The following is a 15,041-nucleotide window of genomic DNA, read 5'->3' as shown; positions in this document are numbered from 1 at the left end:
GCATGAGTTGAGAAGGAAGTATAAAAGAGTGCTAGGCCCACGTCCAAATAGCTTTCTTAGTCTTCCCCAAGTTGACAATGAAAGGAAAAGAATCCTAAGGCCCACATCGCTAACCTGTGGATTTATATAGTTTCTCAGTCACATAAAAGCCCCTTCTCTTATCTGAAATATTCAATTGATTGTTTAATGTTGCCTTGAACAGTGCATGCTGTGATTATTGTGAATTCAGCCTCCTAAGCTGAAGCCAAAGTCCATGCATCGTCAGTTAACCCAGCCTGGGGGTCAGTAACAAACACGTAACACCAACTTTCACCTAGTGCTTGTTTCTTCTTACCAGATTAATGCTTACTTTAGCTTTACATCTCATTTCAATTATAAAATCACATTTTTGTTGTTATTTCATTAACTTTTTTCCATTATATATTTAAAACTAATGCAACTTAAAGACACACCTGCACATTTATATATTTATTCTGCCTCGCTAGAAATAGCATGTTTTTTACCTGCTAATTGCTAATTCATGCTTGTTTTGCTTTGCTCTGCTTTAATTTCTTATTGTTTTTTCTCGTTGTTTTCTTAATTACTAATTTTTAGATTATGTGTGTGCATGTATGTCTGTGTGTCGGTATGTGCACATGGGTGCAGATGCTTGTGAAGGCCAGAAGAGGGCATCAGACCCCTTGAAACTTGTATAGGCAGTTGTGAGCCACCTGATGATGTGCATGCTAGAACTGAACTCCAGTCCTTTGCAAGAGCAGTGCAGACTCCTTCTGAGCCATCTCTCCACCCCGTCTTTGTTTTGGTTTTGAGATGGCCTCATTGTGTAGCCCAGGCTAGCCTCAAGCTTGGGTTCCTTTTGCCTCCATCTCCTGAGTGCTGTGGTCCATCATGTGCATCACTTTTTTTAAAAAAGATTTGTTTTATTTATTCATTATGTGTTATGCATGTGTCTGTTTGTGGGTATGTACATGTGAATGCAGTTGCCTACAAAGGACAGAGGGAGCATTGGATCCCCTGGGGCTAGACTTACAGGTGGTTGGGAGCTCCCCAATGTGGGTACTGGGAACCCAGCTTTGATCATTTGCAAGAACAGTGTGTTCTCGTAACCACCGAGCCATCTGTCCTGCCCAGTCTTGTACTTCTTGATTCACACAAGTGCTGTAGTATTTGGTAAAGAGCAGAGGTTTCAAAGCTAAGTACACCTAGGTTAGTCACAGCTTTGCCCTTACAGCCTTGTTGCCTCTGTGAAATGGAGTAAAAGCCTGCGCTCACGGGTATTCATGAAAAATGGCACACAGTATGTGACACTTTTGTAGGAGGCTCCATACATTTTCACTGTTCTATTAGCAAAACAGCTGTATTGAGATATAGCTGATGTCAAATAAATTTCACATTTACCATGTAGAATTTATAAGCTTGACATGGCTAGACCCATGAACACATCCCACAAACTGACTTTTAATCTCTCCATTTACCTGTTAATTTCTCCACTAGTTTTATTGGCAGACTTTCTCATCATGACAGTGATGTTTGGAGAAGGGAGTGGCTGACCTTTTAAAACCAATTTAAAATTATCTGTGCTTCTATATAATGATGTAGTAAGAGTATTATTTTTAATTGGTTTTAGCATTAGAGGAAAGTGAGACTTTAGAATTTATCCAACAGAAGTTCAGGTCATCTCATCCTGTGCATAATAGATAATTCTCAGAGAACATGTCTGGTTGTGGACAGAATGGAGACTTCATTTGGGTGGCACAGAGGGGCCAGACTCAGGGTTAGCCCTCCAGGTTCTTAGATCTAGGAATGGAGGCTCTAAAACTTAGCAACAATAGTACTGACATGAAAGTGGGAAGAAATTACTGGCTCCAAGATTTCAGAGGACACAGTAACTTCAAACTTGGATATAAACTTCAGTGGGGAAAAGGCCATTCACTGCCCCTTTCACACGTGTGTGTCTAAGGTAGGTGTGGGATGCCACTTGGACAGATACAAAGCCTTCCCTTTAATAGCTTAAAGCCTACTACTGTGCATCATGGGCCTGTAGTTTGGGTCCAGCTCTTTCCCAGACAGTTTCCAAGACAGTTGAGGAAGGAGTGAAAAGTGTGTTTAGACACCATCCAAGCGGCCAGGTCATGTGACACACACGCATGATGGGAGCCCTTCTAAGTTGCCTCCGCAGTTAATATAGCTCTCTTATCCCAATCTGGCCAGAGAAGGGCCTGCCTGGCTATATGCTCACCATATTGATGGATTACTTCTAGGTCCTGGGAGTCTCATTAGCCTCATATTTATCTTCTTCTGCTAGTACCAGATAATGGATGAAATTTAATCAGCTGCCAAAGGACTCCTCAGCAGGAGAATTTGAGAAACCTTGTCCGCTGCACTCAGCACTAGAACAAGAACAAGGATCCAGAACGATCCTTTGTGGCGAGACTAAATGTATCACCTACTATATGACTTACGATTTATTTTTAAACCATTCGCGGTCCCATTGGCTCCCCTTTTAATAGTTTTGCTAGAGTCTGTTTATTATTACAGATGTTACTTTTAAATGAGATCATCAGGCTTTCCTTTACTTTCCAAAGACAGTGTTTGCCTTTTTCTTGCGGGATTGGCAGGGCTGCTTGGAGAACAGTGCAAATATGAGATCAAGGTTCAGGCTTCAGACCCCAGGAGGCAAGGAGAAAAGAAGCCTGTCGTGTCTGCACACGCTCCCATCAGCCAGACGCCGCCCAAGAGCATGCTCACTCCATCCTGGGGGCAACCTTGACAAGGGCAATTTGTCTGGCCTAGGTGAGGAGACAGGCATTGTGGTCGCAGACTGGCTTGAGTCGTGTGCCCTTCTTGTTCAAAGTGAAACGTCAGGCATGTCACAGAAACTCTCCGAGCCTGTTTCCTCATATGCCTTAGAGATAATTTTCACTCTTTGGATTTTGAGGGGCTGTGCTTTGGCTCCTTGGTATGATGTGGAGGTGACAGGGGAAATGAAAGACCTCTGATTTCTAAAAGCTCAAGTGTTTAGAAATGCCTTGAATCCCACATGGCTTTGGGGGCACTGGTTTTTGCAAATAGACTTTCATTGGTACATAGCCACACTGTTCCTATGACTGCCCTCTTCCTACAATAGCAGGAGTGAGTACTTTTAACTAGTATGGTCTGAAAAGCCCGAAATTTTACTCTCTGTCCCTCAACAGAAGTTCAACACCGCTATGCCAGGCTGTGCAAAGATTCTATGGTGGAAGCTAATCATTCAGACCGACCAGGAAGAGTGGGGATGTGGGAATTCTAAAGCTTCCCTGAGTGTCTGGGGTTCTGATCCCATTCAAATACCTGAAGGCTTACTGCGTGTTAAAAGATCGGTTTGTTAAGGTTGGAATTAAATGGCATGAGTCTAACAGCACAACATTTGTCTTGGATGATACCTAGTCTGCGTTTGATAGGATAGATCTCCATTTCAGATTCCACTTAGCTCCAGCCCCAGGAGGCCTTGGGTATGTGTTCCTGGAGGAGGGTGGGTTGACCAGCAGCACTATGTGACATTTTTAAGGCACAGTCACATGTTGTCTTATAATTTTCTCTGAAAGTTAATTTCTGTGTAAAATAAGTTTACTGGTCATCTTTGCTTTGTGTTTTAAGAGCATGTCCAGTGACAGGTGGAACCAACTCCAAAGCTGTATATGAAACAGGCATTTAACATTGATCTTGTATTTTAATTGCTGTCACGCTTGTTAACTTTCGGAAAGCAATCCAAATATTTGCTGTGGCTCATGATAGTCCTCGGAGAACACATTGCTAACGGCAAAAGGACAGTGCAATATAAATAAAACCCAAGCACGGTGAACCTCACTCAGAAAGAGGCAAGAGCCAATTAGATTTACACTCTATGTTCCAGTCAGTTCAGGGTAACTACAAATGATGTATGCTTATATACTTTGTGCTAAAATGAGTTGGAGAGCAGACTTTGGCTTCTGGCTTCCTGTCTTGCTAAGTCAGCATTTCCCAAGGTAATGCTCCTCTGGAAAGTTCTCATGCTCCATTCTTCATGTATCTGAATCTTGGGAGGCCGTTACGTGCATATGCTCCCTGCTGAAAATGTACTACCATGCATGCAGTACACCTAGCATAATGCCCGGCAGGTAGCAGGTACACACCTGACTCTTATCCCCAACACCATCTCAACAACTGGTAGGTCCTTTCTGTCTTTGAATGTCACTCTGTACCTCATCCAAGCTGTTCTCCCTCAGCTAGTCTTTTGTAAGCATGAATTAGATCTTTTTCATCTCTTGCCTTCCATCCCTCCAAGCAATTCCTTGCCTGTGATTGGCTAACAATGAGTGGCGAAGAGTTGATCAAAGCCAAGTGGGTGTCAGGGTGATAGATACAACACAGTCAGCTGGAGGCAGCAGCGTTTTATAGAGTTAAAACAAGGGCTTTCTGTGTTAGATAGGAATTCGGTGCAGTCAGGGTACTGGAGTGCCCTGGCAGGCAGCCGTGAGACTGAATGCTAAAGAGGCAAAACAGGTCAGCATCTTGCCGTCTTCATGAAGGCAAGGGAAAGCCCACGTAAAGGAAGGGATGCCTGCATGTGGTTAGACTGCCCAGGTACCATTGCCCCCACTGTATCCCACCAGTGCTCGCATCCCCATTTCAGAACTTGACGTTAAGTATGGAATCAAAGCATAATATTATAATTAGTCTACCCTTTTGCATTTGGTATAGAACTATTGGTTGAATAATATATTAAAGTCAGAAGAGCTATATTTGAGAAGTCTTACCACTATTGTCAGAATCATATCTCCACCAGAGAAACAAATCCTGATTTGGCATTCAGAGCCGTGTGCATGCTGGATCATATACTCCCCAGACACCCCTTGTTTCTGCCTCTGCTCAGACTCCTCCCTCCACTGACTTGCTTTGTGCTCCAGGCTATCAGTAGAACTTGGATTTTGTTTATTTTTATATATTTTTTGGTGCATTAAGCAGTGATCTGCATAGAATAAATGCTTAGTGAAGTGCTGAGTTGGTATGAAAGAGCAAAAGGGCATAATGGCTGAAAGAAGGGAGGGCATTCTGATTATGGAAAAAAAGTAAAAACCATTTGAGACACTATGTGTGGTGGGTGGTAACTCCTGCAATCAGAAGGTGGAGGCAGGAGGGTTGTGAGTTTGAGACCAGCTTGGACTACATAGTGAATTTGAAGACTCCACAGACCATATAGTAAGATCTTATTATAAAATAAAATAAAATAAAATAAAGAATTTGACAGCTAGGGAGATGGGTCATTGGGTAATGCAATTGCTGTGCGAGCATAAGGACCTGAGTCAGAATCTCTAGAGCCCACATAAAGCCAAGCATGGCAACCTGCATCTGTAGTCCCAGTGTTCCTATGGCAAGATGAGAGGCGGAAAAGCTGAAAGGTCTCAGGTCAGCTAACCTGGCATTACCCAGTACTGAACAGCAAAAAAGACCCTGTCTCAAAACGAGGTAGAAGGCGAAGACTCATACCCAAGCTTATTCTCTGAGCTCCATACAAACACCATGGCTTGCATGCAGAGAGAGAGAGAGAGAGAGAGAGAGAGAGAGAGAGAGAGAGAGAAGAGAGAATGAATTTAAAAATAGCACAAAAAGAATTCAGGAGATTGTCAGGAGTCCATACAAGTGCTTAGCAGTGGGGCTGAGGGAATGGCAGGAGGAAATCCATGACAGGGACACAGTTCCACAGGAAGTCAGACAGTGCAGCATCATGTGAAGAACACAGGAATCAAAACACTCAGGTCTCAGCCCCAATCGGGTCACTTACTGACAGGTTCTTCGACCATTTTTCTCAAGTCCAGAGCAAGGATAATACACTAACATTCTAGGGTTACTTTATGAATGAAACCTTATAAAATAAAAGCAAGCCTCTATTCCAGCCCTGGGGACATAGGAACCATTTTATCATTCTCAAAGTAACAGATTCCCTAAATGGTGTGGTTCTGGCCCTTTGAATACCATCTGTGCTGTTTCCCTTACTGTGAAGTGAGACAAGTGAAGGCAAGGTCAGAGTCACAGGTTCAGTCCCTTTGGAGACAAGGACTATTAGCATCACTCTTTCCATGGCTGGAGAATGAACCTCAAGCCAGCTAGTGTATGCTAGCCCAACAGGGCCCAGCCTCATGAGAGGAAAGATTAGTGCAAATGAATCATTTGTGCTGGAAAAATAATCCAGGACATATAATGTCACACTACCATGTCAAGAATAATAGTTTCTCTTCAGTGAAACATTATGTTTTCTATTCACAGGATGCTTTTTAAGGGGCAGAAAGAAAATATTTCGTAGGAAATTTACAACCTCCTATCTAGTGGGATTTCTTTATACTACAAGCAGTTTATGCAAAACAGATGCCTGAGGAGTTCCATGCCTGCATGCATCTGTGGGCTCAGTGGTGATATTTCATTTTCTTTCTCTTCCAGTTCTTGCAGACAACCTGAAATCCAACCCTGGAATCAAGTGGCAGTATTTCAGCTCAGAAGAAGGAATTTTCACTGTGTTTCCAGCACACAAGTTCCGGTGTAAAGGCAGCTATGAGCATCGCAGTCGGTATGCTGGCTTCCTACACTTCTCACTTGTTGGTGAGAGCAGTCCACATGGCAGGGTGGGCTGTGGCTCAGAGTAGAGGGCTTGCCTAATGTGGGCAAGGCCCGGTTCCATCGCCAGCACCATGTTCCACACAGCTCTGCCTCAGAGTCCAGGTTCATGAACTGGCTCACTCTGAAATGACTTCACCATTTGATATATGTGGATGTGTCCATGCTAGGACAGGGCAGATGGTAAAGCTCAGAACTTTTCAACAACTATCTAACAAGCCAAACAGAGAGAGAGGAAGGAAATTAAATTGCTTGTCACACTCAAGAGTATTCTGAGCATCAGACATCTTTGTTGAGAAACAGATGACGGGACAGCTCCTCTACAGCACAGCCCTAGAGGCTAAATATATTGTGGTAGAGTTTGTGATTCTCAACTTCCCTTTCTAGGATAATAGGCTTGATTTTGTACTTTTGAAATTTATGTGCCAACTTTAACCACTACAAGTTGTAAGGTTATTCACAAAGCATTGAATTAAAGATCACAGAAATGACTTGGTTGTACCATGTCTCCAGAGGGAGAAGAGTGGTGAGATCATTTGTAAAACAAGACTCATCAATTTACAGAACCCCTAGGCAAAGATGCCCTCCTTTGAGCCCCTAGCAGGTCCCATTTCAGTATCAGGTGTTCGATGCCAGAAAAGGACATAAAGATGCCCACTCCAGTCTTTGAACTCTAGACAATCACTTTAGCTTCCCTTCATCTTTCTTTTAACTTGTATTTAGATTTTTTTGCCCAAGGGTAGGGGGAATCTTCCTGTGCTTTTTGGGAGGGAGGGAGAGAGGGAGGGAGGGAAGGGAGAGAGGGAAGGAGGGAGGGAAGGAAGGAGGGAGGGGGAGGAAGGAAGGGAGGAAGGAAGGAAGGAAGGGGAGAGAGAGGGAGGGAGGGAAGGAAGGAGGGAGGGGGGGAAGAAAGAGAGGGAAGGAAGGAGGGAGGGAGGGAAGGAAGACAGGGAAGGAAGAGAGAGGGAGGGAGGGAAGGAAGAGAGAGGGAAGGAAGGAGGGAGGGAGGGAAGGAAGAGAGAGAGGGAAAGAGGGAGGGAGGGAGGAAGTGAGGGAGGGAGGGAGGGAAGGAGGGAGGAGAAAACTGTTAGTGTTTGTGGTTTTCTTTCATTCTCTCCCTAAATACTCGATACAATTGCATATTATGGAGACTAGATCAGAAGTCATGACTTTGGGTTCTAGTTGGCTCATCACAGGAGACCAAAGGCTGATATGAGCCATCCCACACTCTAAGAAGACAGATCGGTGATGCAGTGTTTCTAATAAGGCACATATGTTGGAAGGAGGGCAGGGCCTGGTCAAGCCAGCACTCGCCTGCAAGCTGCATCCCAAGTCTGCCTGAAATGAACTTAAGCCTCACCACTTGCCTCAGTGGCCCCCATCTTCCCTCCGTAGCAGTTGCCACTCCCACCTCTTAACTTGCCCTGTTTCCCTCTGCCTTTGTGAGTCTCCTACCGCTCTTGGAATTGTCCAGTGTGTTTCAGAGCACAGCATCACGTACGCACCAGTGATACCAGTCATGCTTTGAGGACCACCTTCCAGTACATAGCATATGGTACTTTGTACATTCTGCTAAAGCTGTTTTGCTTTTCTTTTGTGTGCTTTCAATTAGAACGAAGGAAGCATGTCATTTTTCTCCTACCTTGGAGAACAGAAAAAATAAAAATTCACCATTTGACCTAGTGTTGTGTTGGGCAGGCCAGGTGTTCCCCACTTCTGTTCCCTGCTCATTCTTCTAGGGTCTTTTTATCTCATTTCCTTACCGGCTCAGTGGCACCAACTGGTAAAAATGTACTGCTGCTGTTTTAATGCAAGGCTTTTGGCTGGAGAACAATTAGTATAAATTTGGCTAGATTTTAAGGTTCCTTGCCTACATTTCTTAATTTGTGCCCAGGCTTTTGTGATTCACTGGCAGCTCACATTTCACAGAATAGTCTAGTGTTTTAGAGGTGTCAATAAAGGAGGGAATTCTCTTGAGGTCGATTTGCTTTTTTAAACTCCCCTAATTTGTTCCAGCTTTAAAACTGAATAGAGACCTCATTAAACCCCTTCTCACAAACCCTCCTGCGCCACACATAGGCAGAAAGCTGCTTTGATCAGAGGCATTTCTCCTTTGTGGCTCCCCCACTCCCCCTTTTTCTGAATGTTGGCAAACAAAAACCTGGCAAGAGGAGCAGACTATCACAGGCTTGAACAAACTTTGATGGCGTGCATGGTTTGGGATGCTCAGATAAGGGGCCTGTGTGAATTGCTGTGGCACAGAGAGGAAAGAGGCCAGAAAGGGGTAGGAGGAGTGTATGTATAGGAAGAGAGAGGCTAACCTGCTGTTCAGAGCTGCCAAACACATGCCCATGTCCTGGGCTGACTCACTGCTAGTAAAGCTCCTGTCTATGAATCTGTAAAACAGAAGTCAGCACAGGCAGGTGGCCCATGTTTGCCCTCTTGGCTAAGTCTCTGCAGGCCAAGGGGTCACCTGTTCACTTTTCCCATGGCAGAATGAGTAGGAGGGTAGTGTGGTCATGCAGAAGTAAGCTGTGACTTTCAAATACATGGACCAAATCAGCCTCTCAAAGGGCATCCTCTCACCTTTAAAGGCAGAATTCACCTGTTCTTTTCAACACACCTGTTTTTTGTTTTTTTTCTCCTTCCATTTTGAGTTCTCTCAGCCTGTGTCATCCCCAGAAAAAGGCATGCACTCCAATGAGTTCGCGTATCTCTAGTGTTCACAGCTGTACTCAGTTAAAGCCCTTTCCTTCCTCTAGACCCATCTATGTCTCTACCGTCCGACCGCAGTCCAAGCACATAGTTGTGATCCTGGACCATGGGGCCTCGGTCACCGACACCCAGCTCCAGATTGCCAAGGATGCGGCTCAGGTTATCCTTAGTGCCATTGACGAACATGATAAGGTAACCACTACCCCGTGACCTCCTTGAATGTTTTAAAATTGAATTTGTTTAGTGATATACAGTCATGCCTCACAGTAATATCTTAGTAAAAAATGGACTAAGTTAATACCAGTGGTTCCATAAGATTATAACATGGCCTGAGTGTCATGTAGGTCTGTGAAAGTGGAGTATATACTTAGAGCCTAGGCACAATGTAACAAAATGACTGATGTTCCCCCAAGGTCAAGTCCACCTAACAATGCATTTCTTCCTTCCCTTCCTCCTCCCTTCTTCCTGTGCCTCCCTCCCTCCCTCCCCCCTTCCTTCCTTCCTTCCTTCCTTCTCTCTCTCTCTCTCTCTCTCTCTCTCTCTTTCTTTCTTTCTTTCTCTCATTTTTTATTTCTTTCAAGATAGGATCTCACTGTATAGCTCTGTCTGGCCTGGAACTCACTATGTAGACCAAGCTGGCCTGGAACTCACAGAGAGCCGCCAGCCTCTGCCTCCCAAATGCTGGAATTAAAGGTGTACGCCATCACACTCAAATGCAAACACTGCATTTCTTAGAGCACATCTTCATTGCTAAAAGCAGAGTGTGCCTGCGTATATGTATTCATACATGTATATAAACATATAAGATAAATCTATCTATAGATGTACATGTATACACATATATTTTATTTTCTAGAGACAAAATCTTGCAATGTGCCCTAGCCTGGCCTTGAACTGCTCATCCTTTGTTTATCTCATGAGTGCTGGGATTATAGGTGTGCATTGCTATGTCTGGCCTGCATAGTTTCTCAATACAATTTTAAAATGACTTTGAGAAAAAAGAGTACTTTAGCCTTTGTTCTAGAATTTGGGAAGGCAACCACCAGTCTGGAAATTTCCAATATAACCAGCACCACCGTGAAGCTGAATCTCACACTTGCTTTAAGGCTCCTGTCCATGTTTCTGGTTAGTTAGGCTGTTGATTTCAGAAGTTATGCTGGGGGTGGGGGAAGGGGGCCTTTGGATGCTGTGTCTTGCCTCAAGCCCCTGGAGAAGGAAAGGAAAAGGAAGGCTACTAGAGGTTTGCTAAGCTCTAGTGACATCCCTCTCCCTTGATGTATGTATGTGCAGCCAGTGACTATTACAGTGGATAGTCCTGCTTCTCCAAAGACACCTCTCAGCAAACCAGTTGCTGAAAACAGACATACCATGCCCCTACCCTCCCCCCTAGACAGTAGTTTAACAACCAAGGTGGGTAGTTTTTGTCAAGATTTTCCTCTGTATAAATTGAGCTTTTGTTGTTGTTGTTGTTGTTTTTAAACATATGTGAATATTATTGCTACTTCCTCCCTTTTAGAGCAGAAGCCAAACTCTCTAGTTCTCCCCTTTACAGATTCTTTTCAAATTTGGTAGGTTGATGACTACCTACAGGCTTTTTTTTTTTTTTTGGTCTTTTTGAGACAGGGTCTCCCTGTAGCCCCAGCTGCCCTGGAACTCACTGTGTAGACCAGGCTGGCCTCGAACTCAGGCATTTTTTTTGTTTTGTTTTTTTAACATTTTATTTATTTTAATTTTTTTATGTGTATGCATGTATTGCCTGCATGTAGGTAAGTGCACCCATGTCATGCAATGCCCGTGGAGGACAGAAGAGGCTGTCGGATCGCCTGGAACTGGAGTTACAGACAGTTGTTAGCTGCCATGTGGGTGCTGGGATTCGAACCTGGGTCTTCTGCAGGAACAGTCAGTGTTCATAACCGCTGAGCCATCTCTCCAGCCCCAGGCATTTATTTTTTAAATCGGAACCTGTTCCATGAGCTTTCTCTCTAGTTAATCACTCCTGTTACCTGAACACTCAAGCTGCTTACTGTGGCTAAGGCACGGGGACCATTGAGCCAAGGAGTTTGGGGTCAACTGGGCAACACAGGAGCACCCTGCCTCAAAAAAACAAACAAACCAAAAAAAATCATTCAAATGGTAGAATAACAAATTGCTGGGATTTCTTTCTTTCTTCCTTACTATTTTTTCTCCTCCAGATTTCTGTGTTGACTGTGGCTGACACCGTCAGGACTTGCTCACTAGACCAGTGCTATAAGACCTTCCTGTCTCCAGCCACCAGTGAGACAAAAAGGAAGATGTCCACCTTTGTTGGCAGTATCAAGCCCTCAGACAGTCCCACCCAGCATGCAGTAGGGTTTCACAGGGCGTTTCAGCTGATTCGAAGCACCAGCAATAACACACGTTTCCAAGCAAGTAAGTGCATCACACTGAGAGATGGCTGTAGGAATATGTCATAAACTGAACTCACAACTGTGTTTAGAAGGAATTTCTACAAATTGGTTTGAGACCAAATTGTCATGTACCATCTTCATAGTCATTCGGTTCCGGAATCTTATTAGATGTTCTTGTCTTTTTCAATCAAAGGTGGTCAGTCTGTGGGACTCCGGGCTCCCAGAGTCTCCTCTTCCTGCCCGTTTATTAAGAACACATCCTCACTTATTTCCCAAGGGAATAGCCACATCCTCTTTAATGTTAATTGTTGGCTTGGCCTCCCCCTGGGCTTGGACTAGTTCCCTGCTGGTGCGCATGTGCACAGGAGGGGCGGGTGGGAATTCTTGCCTTGATCTTTCTTCTAACCAGCTGTCATTTAGATGAGCACACCCCTTCTCCTGTACAAAGGCACTCTAATTTAATTTTCATGTATTACAGAACAATCTGGAATGAGGATACATGCTAAAGGAAAGGAAAGGGCAGTTGAAATGGGACTCCACTTTGAAACTTCTGAAGACTTTCTCATCTCCCCTTTTATATTTGAAAATCTGTGGCCATTTTTCTTTTCTTGAAAACATTAATGGATCCTGGGGGGGGGTTGTGTGTGTTTTTTTTCTTTTCTTTTTCCTTAAGATAGGGTCTCTCTATTTAGTCCAGCCTGGCCTTCAGCTCTGCATCATCCTGCCTCTGCCACCTGAAGACTGGCATTACAGACATGTACCCCATGCCCAGCTTAATATATATCCTATTGAGAAATTTTAAAATTATTTTCTTTTTAAAAAAAATAATTTATTGAGAATTTCATACATGCATATAAGGCGTTTTGATCAAATCCATGCCCACTCCCTCCCCTCCAACTCCTCTGATATCTCCCCATCACTTTTAAAAATTATTTTCAAGCTGCTTCATCTATCTACATTTAAAGACAAAGACATCACTGATAAATGCAAAGCATTGTTCCTCACACTCTGGCCAGAAGCTACCATAGCTATCATAACTACTGATAGTAAATGGCATGTTGATTTTATCTTTCTTGTAAAAAAATTAATATAAAGTCATTAGTTTAAGAAAACAATTTTGGGGGGCTTTTCCTTTTTTCCTTCTTTGAGACAGCTTAGCCTAGCCTCAAACTTGAGATGCAGCTACCACCACACCCAATTTTAAAACAATTTATGATCTCACAGTTTCTCAGGGTCACTACAGATTAACTGGGTTCTCTGTTTAGAGCCTGGCAAGGCTGAAACTCCATGGAACTGGGGCTGTTGGCTCAACTGAGGTTCCTCATCCTATTCTGAGTGCACTGTTTATTGGATTCCATTTGAGACTCTGAAACTCATTTCACTTTGCCTTTTCAAGACTAGTAAACAAACATCTCTTCTGCTTCCTTATATAGGGAAGCTTGGACCCTCTTGTAAGGGGCTTATCTAATTAATCAGAGCCAAATTCCCTTTTTCATTTAATCAGATTACTCTCCAGTATAATTAAATTAAAGTCAACTTACCAGAAACCTTAGTTACATCTGCAAGGTTCATCTCTCTCTCTGCCAGATAGTAGCCCAATTGCAGAAGTGACATCTCATCATCCTTGCCATATTTATCATTGTTCAAAGTAAGTTATCATTAGGCCCAAGCAGACAGGGTGATGTATGGCTATATGATCCTTTGGGTCATCTTAGAATCTTGCCTACCGATGAGTGAGCACCAGCCACCCACAGGCCAATATTATAGGCTTACTGTTCAGGTGCCCACAGTTCAGTGAGGCCAGTGAACAGCGCTACCTCATGAGTATTCCAGGCAAATTGTCAAGTTTGTTAGTGTCCCTTACTAGAAGTGTTCTTTCTACTTGACTCAGTTATTTATCCATCACTAGAGTTTCAGTCTAGATTGCTATCTTGTTCAAATAATGGAGAGAAATTTTGGATTAGCATTTGCAAATCCAGATGCCTATAGCGACTAACAGCTGGAGCTAATGAAGGAAGGTCCTTGTAGATGTGGTAAAGGTAAAGGAACATGCTTCACCAGGGTAGGCAGTGCTATCATGGCTGTATTTTCTGATTCAAGAGAAGCCAGAAATCTGGATTTTCAGTGTAAATTCCCTTGATTTTCAAATGTTAAGGTTCCTCATTCTTTAAAACTTTAACTCAAGACCTTATTAAACCTCTTCTCACAGACCTTCTTGCACTGCTCATTGACAGGCAGGAAGGTCACAGAAGACATTTCTCCTTGGGGTTTTTTGTTTTGTTTTTATATTTTATTTCTTGTGTTGGCAAACAGAAACAGAACAAGAAGACTAGCTGTCAAAGAGTTGGACAGTGTTTAATAACACAGGTTCTAAGATACTTAGAGAAGTGGGTTTTGTTTTTTGTTTTTTTGGTTTTTTTTAGGTCAAATAAGATAGTGTGCACTCACCATCCCCTATTACAACTAGTATTGTAGTTCAAAGGCAAAAGAACCCAACTTAGTTTGTATAGGAAAATAGTTGAAGAATGTCCTCTATCCACCTCATGAAAATAAACTTTGCGGTATCTCAAACAGCATAGTCTAATGGTTAAATATATGGGGCTTGGATTACCAGAGCTCTACAAGTTTTTCTAACCTTGTTTACTTGAGCAGATTAGTTGAGCTCTCCATAAGTGGCCTCATTTGTAAAGTGGGATTGACAGTAAGACCCAGTATTTCATCATGACTCTTCAACAGGGTTAGCTGTCATTGCTGTGGTAGTCTATCCCCTGTAAGACCTCTAACTCTAGCTAAACTAAAGCAGTCTTGCCCCCAGCCCAAAGATGACCATGAACCACTACTCTCCTGAGCATTTTCAGTGAGGAGTGTGTATAATCCTTCTGCATACACTACATACACACTCTGCATGTCATTACCTCTGTTCCCTCTGGAGACATTATTCCGCATGTGCTGTGTATCTGGTGCTGCTTTAGTTGCCATGGGAACGAGGCTTTCAAATGAGTAAGATCTGTCCTTTAGTATTATTGTAAGGATTACCTGTTGATGAAAAGGAAGCATCTGCCCACATTAGAAGCCATGTAAACAGAAGCCAAATGTCATCAGTCTTTGTAGCTTTACATTAATTTATTTTATGCCAACCAGAAAATCTAAAACTTCTACCCAAAATGGGTTGTTTTTTGTTTTTCTCAGTCTCTTGGTAGATCCATAACTGATACTAATGACCTTGTAGATTATTTCTTCTGAGCTTGTTTGGGCGTGGTTGTTTGGAGGATAATTTCATAGTAGGAGGAAGGTGGTTAAGGGTGTGGATCT

General features: G+C 43.2%; 1 protein-coding gene across 4 annotated transcripts in view; it reads left to right on the top strand.

Annotated features, from left to right (window-relative positions):
* Cachd1 (cache domain containing 1) overlaps positions 1 to 15,041 on the top strand; it is a 229,200-nt gene that overhangs the window by 154,896 nt on the left and 59,263 nt on the right. For all 4 annotated transcript variants that reach the window (XM_008831067.2, XM_029562505.1, XM_029562507.1 and 1 more), the window contains 3 exons: positions 6,454 to 6,580; positions 9,390 to 9,534; positions 11,535 to 11,751. In XM_008831067.2, the coding sequence (XP_008829289.2) occupies positions 6,454 to 6,580; positions 9,390 to 9,534; positions 11,535 to 11,751 (489 nt within the window). The remainder of the gene's footprint in view (positions 1 to 6,453; positions 6,581 to 9,389; positions 9,535 to 11,534; positions 11,752 to 15,041) is intronic.

The sequence above is a fragment of the Nannospalax galili genome, unplaced genomic scaffold, assembly GCF_000622305.1.
Source record: "Nannospalax galili isolate Female #2095 unplaced genomic scaffold, S.galili_v1.0 scaffold553, whole genome shotgun sequence".
Taxonomy (NCBI): domain Eukaryota; kingdom Metazoa; phylum Chordata; class Mammalia; order Rodentia; family Spalacidae; genus Nannospalax; species Nannospalax galili.
The sequence above is the reverse complement of the archived record's forward strand: the minus strand, read 5'-3'. Positions and strand labels throughout refer to the sequence as shown.